Raw genomic sequence first — 15,000 nt, forward strand, 5'->3', positions numbered from 1 at the left:
ATCATGTGGTTTAATTATCGGGGAACACGCCCTCGGTACGCCTTGTCCGAACCGGATCACTCTACCGGATCGGATGTAGCCTTGCGACACTGCCAAGGACGTACTGGCTTAAAGGAACGGATCGTTGGGAATAAAGTCCCGGCTAAAGTTGGATTCGGACCATGCTGGATCAATGGAAGAAAAGACAAAAACGAGCAGGGGACATTCCTAATAATGATTTATTTACAATTAACTTACAAAGGGGGACACAGAGCAGACTTAACACAAAATTAATAACAATAATAATGATAACAATCTTCTGCAGTCTTACTTAAGCAGACAGGCGCCGGCACCAGCACACGCGCAAACACACGTACACAACCCGATGAAGAGAAAGTTTTGCAACCAGGAAGGGAGGGAGTTGAGGCTTTGATCTTGGTACCTTTGTGCCCGATAGCACGATGCGCCACCAATACGTTTCGGGGGGAGTGGGGGTGGGGGATGCTCTGTGGTGTGGTACCCGACAGTGGGTGCTTTGACTCTGGTTTCAGCCGCACGTGTGGAGACCGTGTTCCTGAAAGGAGGAGCTTGAGTCGATAAGGGGCAGAGTCCAGAGTGTGAGGATGGAGTGGCGGGCGGGACCAGGTAGGCGGGTGGGGTCGACAACGTGTGGGCGGAGATGAGGAGGCAGAGTCCAGACATCAGGAGGCGCGTCGTGACGGTGTCGACGAGGTGAGGCGAGAGCGGGAGAGAGGCGGAGAAAGAGCAAGAGCGGCAAGAGAGGAGGCAAGAGGCAAGAGCGGAAGGCAGAGGGACTGCTCCGACCTTTATAGCACTTGCAGCTATGGGGGAGGGGGCATGCTGAATCGAAACGTCATCACCTGAATCGGGTGCTCCGATGGCCCCGACCCCTCACATGGCCCGCCAACTTGGGCCGGAAACCGCCTCACTTCGTTTCCGGCAAGGCCATCCCAGACAGCGAACATATTTCGCTCCGACCCCACGACATGACATGAATCGCCCACACCGAAATTGACATGCGAACCGTCCCGCAAAAACCCTGGGACCGTGCCAGGGTGACCGGTCGAGGGTCCCGCATGCCCGCTCGGGCGTTCGACCAGCGTCGATCAACGCCCTCGCTCCGCACGCGCCAACGTGGCCAACACTGTACATTCCCCGCTTGATCGCAGCTTCGCTGGCCATAGAGACGAGAAGACGATCACCATCCGTGGAGAATCCGCTGCTACCAGCGAGGGCCGAAGGTACATTGCCATGGATAAATCCATGCACGTCTCACGAGTGGCGTACGTGTCTGCTTTCGAGCACATTCCATATAGTGCGCGTAGTTTGGCCATTACACACGTGGCCAGCGCTTGCATTCACACGACTCTGCTTGCGTGTGCGCGGGGCGAACACCAACATGTGTCGGATATTGAGGTTGAAAAGGAACAAGCCGCTTCTACTCCGCACGCTCGTATCCCGCCCAACATTGGGTGGAGTCGTCTTTATCGGCCTCCGTACGCGTTTTCGTGCAGCTTGGGGGTCGTGCTGGCTGTTTTTCCTATGTTGTGAAAAACACCATTCGTGCAGCCTCTTAAGAGGTATTTATTCGCATGCCTTTTAAATGCAACCGGCAATCCTCCCCAGATCATCGGAAGCTCGAGTCGATGATCCCGCACTGCCAAGCGCACACGACTCGCCGCACACGCTGGGTTTAGGGTTCGCCCGGAAACGAGGGCTCTGTGCAGCAGTTTCCTCACTGTGGTGCCGCACGCGCTGATTTACCTCAGGAATAATCAGATGAAAAAGAAGAGTGGGGATGAAATGAAGGAGAAGATGATTTAAGCAACCCGAGCTGTTAGATAATCGCAACGCACTCCCTTATTGTCCCGCTAAACAAAAGGAAGGGGACTATCTACATGTAAAATAATGGAATAACTGTCTTGGGACACCTATCTGTTGTATGCATGCGGTTCCGAGAACCACAACAATATATACATATATATTTTTTATTTCATCTTCTCTGAAGTGGCTGAACAACAGATCGAGGCGAAACTTTACACATTTAACAGGCGAATCCTGAGGAACAAAAGGTGCATACATATGCTGTCATAGATCACATGGTCTGGCAGCCATATTGGATTTACCCTAAAACCTATGAAAATCTTCTTCTCCAGAAGGGCTGGACAAATCAAGGGGAAAGTTCACACAAATGTTCCCCAAGCCTCGGATGTACAAGTTTAAGGAATAATTGATGGGTCACATGATTTGGCAGCCATATTGGGTTGAAGAAAATATTAAATAATGTTTTCTCTGGAACTGCTTCATCAATCGACGTTTAACTTCAAAATGATGATCTTTTAGTGATGGGGAATACATGTTTTAAATTTCAACTTGATCGGACGCATGGTCTGGCAGCCAGAAGTATTTAATTTTTTCTTGATCTGGGTTATTTTTGTTTGTTTGTTGTTTTTGATTATCTTTATTTTTTGAATAAGGCTCACTTGGCTGTGCTTGGATGGGTTTGAGGGTCGAGGAGTCGCAGCTGAAATGCAAATACTACCCAGGTTCCTCCTCATTACATCTTTTCTTTTTGCTTGTTCGGGTTGCTTCTAATTACTGCATTACAAGACTGTACCTCTTCGGTCTTCCATTTAATTTGAATTGAATATATTTTAATCCCATTCTGAATTCAATTGAATAATAGTAAAAAAATGTCATGGGTCAAGTGTCCAATCAAAGTGGGGTTGCATCAAAGCAGGCCGTCTTGGTACCCGGTCATCACTGTCAGCAGTTATAAAGTGGTAGTTGTAATTATGTCTCATTAATTACGTAACACACCAATACACAAACACCAAACAAAATAAGTCCTGGTGAGGGTCTGCAATCCCTGATTACTCTTTTTCTTGTTTCGTACGTTTTATTTATTCATTGTTTACTGCTTTTTTGAGGTTTTTATCTAGATCTTCAACCTTAAAAGGTTGAAATATTCCCCATTTGGAACATAACCCCCATTTTTACACGTTAACTATTGCCCCACAACATGTTTTCAGATAACGCTGCATTTCGCGGGGACACACATACCCCGCATGACAAGAGGGTCACCTTACACGCTTTGCTTTGCACAGAATGTTGGTATTAGTATAATGTATGAATAATGTGTGAAGTTTGTGACTAAATACTGAATACATATAACAAATGTAATTGCTATATTGGTTTTGAAAAAAAAAATTTACAATAATAAGAAAATTCAAGTTTTCAGGAAATCAATCACAATATACCAATACTAAAATAATTTCTTCTTTTGTGATGTTGATTGTAACAGTATATCTGACATCTTCACAATTACGTGGGGGCATATTGATCTTGATGTTTTTCATGTTTTTTTTTTCTCATGATATAAAATTAGCAAGCACAGAACTTCAAATTACAACATAGTACCAGGCCATATTGGTGGAATTTCTCTGACATTTTATCCCAATTAAAATTATGTACTTATATTATTTTACCTGTGATTAACAAAGTTGGTTCAACATTTAAGACCACAATTAAAGTTAAGGCAAATAATCTATTGTCATTTAATTTTTATTTTAAATACAAGGTCTAAGGCTTGGAATAGAGCTGATCGCGCACGCACGCATGCACACACGCATCCAACCAAGATATTCTAGTTAGGTCATCTCTATCATCTCAGTAGAGATGACCTAATAATAACAGTCTCGAAGCCTGTCCGCCTGTCCACCTGTCCACAATCAAACCGAGTGGAGACAAATAACCAATAGTGGAATGGATAGAAGTCGATGAGACATGCACAACAATATAACTTTCAAGGTTGTCCAAGGTCGAGGTCAACGTCATGAAGCTGTCAAAGTTGCGAAAATCGTCGATTTCAAATCGTATCTCCTCCCTCATTTATCAAGAGAGATCAAATGTTATGAGTGATTGAGATACTATGGACTATTATCGAGAACAACACGAGCCATTTTTTTGAAATTTGCTCTCATTCCGATTTTATAGCCCTTCAAACTTCGCTCTGATTCCCCGTATGGGCCGTTCATAAAGTACATACAAAAATAAAAGTATTAAATTAAGAACCGGAACTCTCCGACACAAATATTACATTTGAAGCTTTTGTCAGATTTAACTAAAACAATGGAACACAAGTTTATATGCACACTTACTTTCATTTATGACATTAACATTGTCTTGAATGTCAATTTGTACTTTTATTTTCATAAATGACATGCTGCGATATTAAAAGAAAAAGGTAAATTACACCGCTCGGACTGCATTGTCATGACTTACAAACACCGGTTCATAAGGAACTGCTGGCTTTGCAAGCGATTAGCGATGTATGAGGGGGGTGGGTGGGTGGTCACTAGCCTGCATACAGAGGGGGGTGGGTGGTTTTGAAACCCGGAAGTAGAGTGTACGTACTTTATGAACTGCCCCTATTCCAGTCTGGCACAGAGTTACTTTCGACCTCTGGCAGAGATGACCGGCACTCCCGCTCGGGGGTATTTTAATTTTTTGGTATTTTAAATTAATTTTCTGAAATGTATTGAATTTGTTTTTCCACTTAGAAGTTGTGGGTTACGATGTGTAAATAAAGATGGAAAAAGTCTGGTTTAAAGCAATTCAATTCCAGGATATAAGGCAACAAAATGTGAACATTTTGAAAGGGGGTGTAGATTTTCTACAGGCACTGTATTAGAGTCCAACCGGTCATGTCTGCCCCAGCACACAACTAAGGTTGAACGAAATCCACACACACCGGAAGAAACCAAGAAAGCTACCAGAGCTGTCGTCACATTGGAAGCTCTTAAAGCTGCGAAATAGGATCCAGAAGCATTTGATGCTCTCCACAAGGCAGTGTGTAATATCTGGAACACCACAAAGTGGCCACTGTCGATGACCAAGTCGGTGTATATTACTTTGCACAAAAAATAATGACCGGTCTTTGCGACAATTACAGAATGCTTGCACTAATCAGTCATGCAAGCAAGATCATCCTCAATGTGTGTCAATGCAGACTGAAAAGAACCGCCAATGTCGAAGTGAGACACCCAATGTAGCTTGCATACGTTAAGGGCACAACTGAGGAAATCTACCTTCTGAAAGATGTGGCCAAAGCTTACTTCACAGGTAAACGCCCTCTCCACCTGGTCTTTGTTGACTATAAGAAGGCATTTGACTCTGTCAGCCACGCACTACTGTTTACAAAACTGCGGTATTTTAGTGTAGAAGAGGATGTGATGTGTGCTTGAGGACCTATTCGTCAACTCAAATGGTCAGCTCTGTTGTCTGTCATCCCGCCTTTCCGAGTTTGAGACCCCAGTCGGAGTATGACAAGGTCGTCCACTGTTCCCTATAATCTTCAGCATCTACACCAAATGTCTCGTGCGGGAGTGGTTTGAATACACATCACACCGAAGAGCACCAAATGCAAGCGGTATCTCCGTAAAGGAGATCAATCACGCCGATGACCTAGTGATGATGGCACTATGCAAAGCTGATGCAGAAGAGATGCTTGCTATCCTGGGTGACATCAGATGGGTATGGGCTGGTCATCCATCCTGGCAAGGACTGTCAGATTTTTCTGTTTGGTCCTCGATTAAAACAACGAAACAGAGCATTTTTCCATCCTTTCAAAATTATCACGAGACTGGAATGAGACATTTGTGAATACATGGTTGTCCAGCCAACAATGGATGACAATACTATCACATACCGGTTGATACCAATACCCCGCATCACATCTTTCAAGCACCTGGGCGTGTCGATCAACCACTCTCTATATGACAGCAAGGAGGTGCGAATGGGGATAGGTATGAGCAAATCCACCCTTCGGCAGTGGAAATAACTGTGTTCCACCAGTGTTGGCCTCGAAACAAAGGCACAGCTTGCTCAGGCACTTATGTCAAGAGTACAGTGCCACCACCTTGTCGTTGAAGGCAATCGACATCAGGCGACTAGATGGCTTTGGCTGAACCATCTGGTGACACCTGCTCAACATAAAGTTGACCTTGTTGCAAACCAGAATCTAATTGAGATGATCGGCAACTGATGGTACCTCAGCAGTAGTAATGTGATGGAACGCAAGGCAGCATGGCTGGGCCATGTGATTCAGTACGCTAGACTGGCAGTAGCTCTTGTGGATGGTTTTCCGGAGGGACGGCATCATTTGATAGGTCGACCAAAGATGCATTGAGTTGATAACATCTGAGAGTGGTCAGAGTGCAATATCACTGAACTCAGAGGCAGCGCTGGAAAGACAGGTTGTGTTGAAAGTGGTGGTAGTGGTTCCAGTGGTGTATAATTTGAGGTGAACACGGGCTTATGCCGATGTCGAGTGACTATGAAATTAAACAAAAACACAAGAGTTTTACCTCATAAATTTATTCCAAAACAGCGAGGTGAGTGAGGGTAAACATATTGTTACGGTGGTGGAAATTCACAGAACACCATTCAGGTTCCCCAGAGGTCAGTTATCTTGATAAGTGTGTGTTCCAGGTTAGATTTCCCCACCAATGTATAACGGGTATTGTTCGTGTGCCAGGCTGTGCATCTCTGAATTAGCCGTTATTCTGCTCTATCTTTTATTTCAAATAAAGAACAACTCAACAACCTCGTCAATCTCCACAACACAGCGACCCTCCTCTACAAACAAAAACACCACTCCCAGAAAGCCACCCGAAGAAGGAAACAGAAATGACGATTGGGGCAGGTCCCTCAGAACGGTGTAAACACGGACGACGGTTATTACAACAACAAAGCCAAGCCGATCACTCCTGGGATTTTCCCCCGCGCGCCGGGAAGGGAGGGCGAATGCCCTGGGGGCGATAAAAAGCCGCGTTCGCTGGCCGAAAAGGCAGTTGGTGTGGGGAGCTCGGAGTCGATGGGAGTTGGGAGTAGAGAGACGCCCCGTTGAGAGCTGGAGAGTTCGGAGTTCGGGCAGTTGGTTCGCTTGCGCAACCAGGAAGCCTGAGTCGAGACCCATTCACCCCTCCAGCGCGTCGTCGGCTAGACCAGGCCGCAGTGGAGGCTGGACGACCAAGGGCGCCAGTCGGAGCTCGAGGGTCCGGGCACAGACACCGAGGGTCACCAAACCAGGAACCAGCGAGTCACCACGAGGGTGGCCAGGTAGCCCGCTCGGTCTCTCGAAGCCCCTTCGGTCATCTCGGCTCCGAGCAATTACATGAGGTGTGTCCAAAAAGTATCCAACCTTAATTTTTCGTGCGTAAACAAATGAAGCGAGGGAGGCGTGGTTTGGTGCAAGTATGTAGGCGATCCTAATCCGTATGCGTGAATATTTTCCCGCCTGCAAAAGCTGTCAGTCGCCAACAGACCGCCGATGAGTAAGGACGTGTAAGTGAGCGCCGTTGGATTTTTGTTTTCGACAAAATGATGGAAAAACTCAAACAACGCTACTGCATCAAATTTTGTGTAAAGCTTGGCAATTCCCAAGTGGAAACGATCCGCAAGATTCAACAGGCCTTCGGGAACGAAGCAATGGGCACCACACAGATAAAAGAGTGGTACAACCGCTTCAAAGATGGTCACACATCAGTGGAAAGTGAAGCACGTTCTGGTAGGCCCTCAACATCCTGAAATGAGATCGTCATTGACCAAGTGAGGACCCTGCTGATGCAGGATCGTCGAATCACGATCAGAGAACTTGCAGACGAGGCGGGCGTCAGCATTGGATCCGTTCATTCCATTGTGACTGAGGATTTGGGCTTAAGGAGAATCTCAGCAAAGTTCGTGCCAAAACTGCTAACGATCGAGCAGAAGCAACTCCGTTTGGAGATCGCACAGGACATGCTGGAGACTGTGAACAGCGATCCCAACTTCTTCAACACAGTGATCACTGGCGATGAGACCACAGTGATCCGTCATTTTGTCAAAAACGAAAATCCGACAGCGCTCACTAACACTTCTTCACTCATCGGAGGTCTGTCGGCGACTGACAGCTTCTGCAGGCGGGAAAATATTCACGCATACGGATTAGGATCGCCTACATACGTGCACCAAACCACGCCTCCCGAGCTTCATTTGTTTACGCATGAAAAATTAAGGTTGGATCCTTTTTGAACACACCTCGTAAAGGCTCACAAGCCCGGTTCTTTCTTTTTTCTTGGGTTTTGCATGAAAGTTTGTGGTGCCTTGTCAGTAAGTAACAAACTGTTAAGTGCCTGTACATTACATGAGAGAACTCGGCTGTAGGCTTTTGCTCGTGTCCTGTCCCATTCCCCCATTCATTGCATATGTGCATTTGAAATAAATGTCCCCATTTTTGAATGTTAACCTGCTCGTTGTATCACTTTCTGCCATTGACTGCCATGATGCGTTCGGAATATTAGCTGGTTGATTATAAGCCGATAAAACGTATCTCTGGTCCGACGGGACTTGGCGATATAAAACCACTTGGCAATCGCATACGGAACGAGCTGCTTAAGCGGCTCGTTTTCGTGCAGGCCCCGTCGAGGTATAAACTCGCGCGTTTCTGTCCGCGCGAAAATTAGGTACATCGACAATTCGGCGATCGACCCTGTAGCGCGTGGACAGAAGAGTTGGCTGGTTTATGGTGTGTTAAAAACACCCGTAGCTGGGTTTCGGCGTTGATCCGGAAGCTGCTACTGGATTTCCAAGTTCGGTGGGCGCACACGGCCGCAATTGGGCTCAAGGCGGTCGTCCGCACGCCGGACGGGTGAAAAATCTACAACACTGTTGTCAGGACGTGGGATTCCAATTCATCCTCCTCCAAGTGAAATTAACGGAACCGGATCAAGGGTGTGCGAAGCGACCCTCCGGTTCCATTAAATTCCGAGCTTTCACATTTTTTATTTCCGATATGCAAAATGGCAGCTCAAGACGAGCAGGGGCAGGGTGGTTTAGAGTACGCGTTTATAGAATCTATGGCTCAGGACGAAATCACCGTGCAGGACACTCCCATGCAGGTTGAACTTCCCCCACAACCGAACCCAGAGTCCGAAATGGGCGCAGCGGCGGGGGGCGCCAGCTTTTGACACTCCCCTCTCCGTCAAACTCCCCCCGCCCCCCCGATTCCGGCCGTTTCCGCGGCCGATAATGGCGAATCGACTGCCACAGGGCCACTTGACACGAGCCAGTTATTGACAATTTTGCTGGCAAAATTGGATGGCATGGAAAACGAAATAATTGCAAATGTGAAAGAAAACGAAAAGGAAACAATAGACTGTATGCATGCGCACACGGAGGCAATGAGGGGTGCGATGCAGTGCATGGGGCGAGGCCTCCAGGCGGGCATAATGACGATTGCGCGCGACGAAACGCGAACAACGGAGCACAAAATGGCGACACTACGTGGCAGTATGATCAAACCAACGAGAGGGAGTGCAACGGCTGTCCGGCCCACGATAAAGACGGGCGAGGTCATGACGAGCGACGTCACAATAATTCGGGAGACGTGTAAGACGAGACACGTGGAGGTGACGACGACAGAAAAATTAATGGTGACGGAGACACGGATAACATGGGAAGAAACGGAGGTAATGAACGAGGTGACGGAATTAACAGAGACACAAAGGGAGACGCAGGAATTAAAAGAAATAACAGAGACACGGGAGATAGAGGAGACAGGGGGTAAAGTGGATGAAACTATTGACGAACACACACAGGTCGAGTTAGCGAGGGACAATGAGGGGGAGCTTGGGGAATGTTTGGTGGCCCGGTGCAAGCAGCAGGCTGGCCTCCTTCAGGAACGAGGGGAGGGAATATGCCCCCTTGAAGCGGATCGCGACCAGGTGGGTTCGGTCGCTCCGTGAGAGTTGGGGGGGGGGGTGGGCGAGTGCTGTGAACGGGTACACGCGGAGCTTGGGGGGGTATGGAGACCCGGGAGTGCTTGTGGTGGCGCGAATCCCCGGCGTGGTTGTCCCGGTGTGTGTGGTTGCGAGTGTGGCGAAATGCATGCTGAAACGCGCGCATAGCGTGGGTGAAAGGCTGTGTGTGAGAGAAACCGCATGTGTGAGAGAAACAGCGTGTGTGAGAGCGCGGTATGAGAGGGAGATGGCGGTTGGTATGCGGGAAACCGCAACCGCCTGCCCGGGTGTCATGGCGAGGTGTGCAAGCGTCATGGCACGTGGGAGTGCGTGCGTTGAATGGCGACGAAGATGGCGCCAGACGACGGACAAAGGCCGTGTAGCAACCGTAGCTGTTTTGATGACTGTGCCGGATTCGCACAGCAGCGCGCGCGGGGTCCGTGCTGTTCTTCGCACGAGGCCGCCACGTGTGCGCTTACGCAAGTGAACTGCGGTCCGGAAACGCCCGCGGTGGATACAAGACGATCCCGCGGACGGACAGAAGTTAGGCTGGAAATAGTGAATTTGGATCGGACGGGTTCTCCGGGCGAACGTGTTTGTAAAGCTCCGTGTGGCCTGCGCCGCGCGTTCTGTTCGCAGAGCATGCGAAGCAGTTTCCCCGAAGCGTTACGCGTGCCCCGGCTTACGCGAAAAATCGCGCGGTTTCGGGGTGCGAGTGACGTCATTGGGGATTCCGTGGCGCTGGTTACGGGTGAGCAGAGCACATGTGCTCGCGTGGGGAACTCCTCGAAACGTGAGGCTTGCTTGGGATGCGCAGGGTGACGTCGTGGCTGCACGTATGGTTGGAATCCGGTAGAAGGGAAATCCCTGCCGAATGTTACCGTCCAAGAGGAAGGGACGAGAAACGCGAACAGCTGCCATGACGTCACGGGAAAAGAGCGCAGGTTGCGAATTGCCGCGCTGGTGCGCATAGAAAAGCAAGCCTCGCCATTTCGGGTAAACAGGATTCCTGGGCAGGAGGTAGGAGACCCCCTTGCTTAGGGCACAGGAACACCACTAGTTAGGGGGAAGGGTTAGTTTAGTTAGACCGGCTTCATGGGGACATAGGTTGTTCCTCATGGAACCCGTGGAATGGTTAGTTAGTGGGAATTTCAGTTCAGATTTAGTATGGAAAAGGGGATTTTTGGAGACACTGACAGACGTTGAATGTGTAGAGGGGACGTAGCTTAGCTACGTAGTGTAAAAAGGATGTGCTGTATTGTAAGGGATGACGAGGAAGCACGAGTCAGCTAGGGGACTCAGTTAGTGGAATGGCAGTGTTCAGCGATGTGATGCGAGTTGAGAAACAAACATGTTGAGCGAGTGAGGGCCAGCGGGCCTGTGTGAATGGAGCAAATGTGGTATGCATGGTGCGATGAGTGATTGGGGAGGAGGAGTGATTCCCACCCAATGGTCAGAGTAAAGTCAGATAGTGGGTTAGCCAAATTGACAATATGGAGGTCGTTTTTCTGTTGGTGCGAGTGTTGGCTCGAAACCCGTTTGGAGGGGTGCAGGAGTCCTGTTGACGGGCTGGGAGCGTGGCTGCGAACGGTGAGTATCGCTTAGTGGGCACCCCGGGCACTGGACTAGTCGGCCGCGGTAGGCCAAGGGCCCAAGAGGGGCCGGGATAGCGTAGTGGGCACGGGTGGGTCCGCATGAAGTGGGGCCCATAGCGCCAATGGCCACGTGGGCAGTGTCGTGGGCATGGGCACCCGGGGAAAAGGGCCCGTGGCGCCAGCCTGCCACGTGAGCGTCGAGGGGGAGTAGCCGAGGAGGGCACTCCCCAGATTTTAGGAAGCTGGTCGGCTCGGAGACAGCCTCAGGGCCCGGGGTGCTGTAGTTTGAGAATCGGCAGAGGGTAGTTCCTGCCAAGTGAGCTCCGTGGCCCAGCCATGAGACCGTGCAAGGGCACGAGTGAAAATTGGAGGGCAAGGCCCAAATTTGTGAGGACACCAACACAGGCGACGGGAATCTTAGTTGGTAGAACCAATAGTTTAAGTGACAGGCGCTTTTGTAAAGCCCTGGGGTAGTTAAAGGTTAATAAATGTTAGGGTAGATAGGGAAGTGTACCCCTCTGCACCATCCACCCCTTCGCTCTCGGTGGGCCGCTGGACCCACCTTGGGTTAGATCGCTGAAATCTGAGGAGGCCAATCTGAGGCTTAATTGGACCTCAAGACAGGGTGCTAGCTCTCCCTTATTCCCCTCCAGGAAGGGAATATAGGGGTTGGGAGTAGGCGAGGTGACCTGATAGGGTAGCCGGACAGAGACAATAAAGGGGGTTATGGAGACAAAATTATTAAAAAAAACAAAACAGATGGGGCTAAATTTGGATTTTTGCAAACTAAGGGAGTGGGTATGGACAGAGACAGGCAAAGGCGATAGGTTGGGAGGGAGACAGTCGGGTAGGTCCGAGCCTGCCTTCAGACCGGCCGGCACCTCCACACTCCCTCCAGAACGAGGCCAGAGGCCGGCCAGCTTCACCTGCCGGCCTGCTTGTGCTACAGCGGCCTGTTCCGGCCTTGCTATGCCTTGTCTGCCTGCCTCTGCCTTAACCCCATGCCTGCTAGCCCTTGTGTTTGCGTTTGCCCCTGTTCCATCCATCACCATGTGCGCCAGGATCATCGCGCAAGTTGCAAGGACTGGCCTGCAGGCAGCCGCACATGGGGACTGCATTGGTGCAGCCTGTGCACCGTTTGTGTTTGCTTGCGTCATCCAGTTCATTTCAAGGGGGAAGCCTGGGACTGCATTGGGCAGCCGGCTACCTCCCTGTGCTTGTGTTCACTGCTCAACTGCGTTCATTTCAAGGGGGAGGCCTGGGACTGTATTGGGCAGCCGGCTACCTTCTTGTGTCAGTCCTGCATTTATTACACGAGCCAGAGACTGCATTTGGGCAGCCTGGCTCCCTGCTTCAAGAATAGCTTGTGGGATGGCATGTGGCATGCCAGGTTGGGGTGAGTTGCCTCCAGCAGCTGAAGGCATGAAAAAGGTTATGTGACAGACAACGGAGCCTTTTGAACAGGCCCCGAAGACATCCGACCTTCAGCTGCGGAGCGCTCACCCTCATATACTGACTAACCTTGCCATGCCCCTTTTTCCCCACAGAGTCCATCAGTCCTGGGCCATGGTTTAGTGTAAAATTATAAGGTTAAGGTTAAAGTAAAATTGTAAATAAGTTTTGCTCCCCCTGCATGTTTGTCGTAGCGCCGGCAATTTTAATCAAGTCGTCTGCACGAGTGAGTTTGTTTAGTTAGTTACACAGCCCATAGGTTATTTACTTTTGGGACATGGATACACCAAATGTTGCACTCAGGGATCCGAAGGTAAATCGTACTAGGGGAGAACTTGCACATGAAAATTTGACGACTCGGGACGAGTCTGTAAAAAGGGGAGGGGGTAGTGTTACAGTGGTGGAAATTCACAGAACACCATTCAGGTTCCCCAGAGGTCAGTTATTTCGATAAGTGTGTGTTCCAGGTTAGATTTCCCCACCAATGTATAAGGGGCATTGCTCATGTGCCGGGCTGTGCATCTCTGAGTTAGTCGTTACTCTGTTCTATCTTTTATTTCAAATAAAGAACAACTCAACAACCTCGTCAATCTCCACAACACAGCGACCCTCCTCTACAAACAAAAACACCACTCACTGAAAGCCACCCGAAGAAGGAAACAGAAATGACGGTTGGGGGCGGGTCCCTCAGAACGGCGTAAACACGGATGACGGTTATTACAACAACAGAGCCAAGCCGATCACTCCTGGGATTTTCCCCCGCGCGCCGGGAAGGGAGGGGAGAAAAAAAGCCGCGTTTGCTGGCCGAAAAGGCAGTTGGTGTGGGGAGCTCGGAGTCGGTGAGAGTTGGGAGTGGAGAGATCGGAGTTTGGGTCGGTGGTTCGCTGGGGGTTCGCCGGCGCAACCAGCAGGCCTGAGTCGAGACCCATTCATTCACCCCTCCAGCGCGTCGTCGGCTCGACCAGGCCGCAGTGGAGGCCGGACGACCAAGGGAGCCAGTCGGAGCTCAGGGGTCCGGGCACAGACACCGAGGGTCACTGAACCAGGACCCAGCGAGTCACCATGAGAGGCCAGGTAGCCCGCTCGGTCTCTCGGAGCCCCTTCAGTCATCCTGGCTCCGAGCAATTATAAAGGCTCACGACCCTAGTTCTTTTTCTTTCTTGGGTTTTGCATTTAAGTCTGTGGCACCTTGTCCGTCCGTAAGTAACAAACTGTTAAGTGCGTGTACATTACATGAGAGAACTCGGCTGTAGGCTTTTGCTCGTGTCCTGTCCCATTCCCCCATTCATTGCATATGTGCATTTGAAATAAATGTCCCCATTTTTGAATGTTAACCTGCTCGTTGTGTCACTTTCTGCCATTGACTGCCATGATGCGTTCAGAATATTAGCTGGCTGATTATAAGCAGATAAAACGTACATCTGGTCCGACGGGACTTGGCGATATAAAACTGCTCGGCAATCACATACGGAACGAGCTGCTTAAGCGGCTAGTTTTCGTGCAGGTCCCGTCGAGGTATAAACTCCCGGCATTTCTGTCCGCGTGAATAATTAGGTACATCGACAATTCGGCGATCGACCCTGTAGCGCGTGGAAAGAAGAGTTGGATGGTTTATGTTGTGTTAAAAACACCCGTAGCTGGGTTTTGGCGTTGATCCGGAAGCTGCGACTAGATTGCCACGTTCAGTGGGCGCGCACGACCGCAATTGGGCTAAAGGCGGTCGTCCGCCCACCGGACGGGCGAAAATCTACAACAATATTATGTATTTGTGAATATGTACTCTTTCAAAAATAGAAAACACAAAACTTAGCTCAGACATGATGATGCTGTTGGAAAGGGGGGGGGAGGGGAGGTTAGAAAGATGTGGATTTCGAACTTGCGATGGCTGTTGGATCATCAGTAGCATGACGAAGTTGCCTGCTGCATTGCCACATGGAAAAATGGAAAAACAATCCTTCACCACGATGACCCAGAGCAGATCTTCCCTGCATGGACAGGAAGGTATGAGATGGCATCCTCTTCCAAAATAATCCCATCTCCTTGGCATTAAAAACCTGCTCCAGCATAAATCCCTTCACCTCGATTCATTCCACGAGCCATGGTTGAACTGGAGTTTTCGGTCCTGGGTGCCTCGTGAAAATGTTGGCAAATCTGCAATGGTTTATGCCGGACAA

At 49.5% G+C, this 15,000-nt stretch overlaps 1 protein-coding gene across 1 annotated transcript in view; it reads right to left on the minus strand.

Moving 5' to 3' along the window:
* The window catches only part of LOC147015811 (uncharacterized), a 120,228-nt gene that overhangs the window by 15,919 nt on the left and 89,309 nt on the right, over window positions 1–15,000 (minus strand). The window contains exons 12-13 of the mRNA XM_085849122.1: window positions 14,703–14,746; window positions 12,660–12,788 (exon numbers count right to left, since the gene is read on the minus strand). Of these exons, the coding sequence (XP_085705248.1) occupies window positions 12,660–12,788; window positions 14,703–14,746 (173 nt within the window). The remainder of the gene's footprint in view (window positions 1–12,659; window positions 12,789–14,702; window positions 14,747–15,000) is intronic.

The sequence above is a fragment of the Eptatretus burgeri genome, chromosome 12, assembly GCF_056783735.1.
Source record: "Eptatretus burgeri isolate ZD-2024b chromosome 12, Ebu_testis_v1, whole genome shotgun sequence".
In the NCBI taxonomy this organism is placed as follows: domain Eukaryota; kingdom Metazoa; phylum Chordata; class Myxini; order Myxiniformes; family Myxinidae; genus Eptatretus; species Eptatretus burgeri.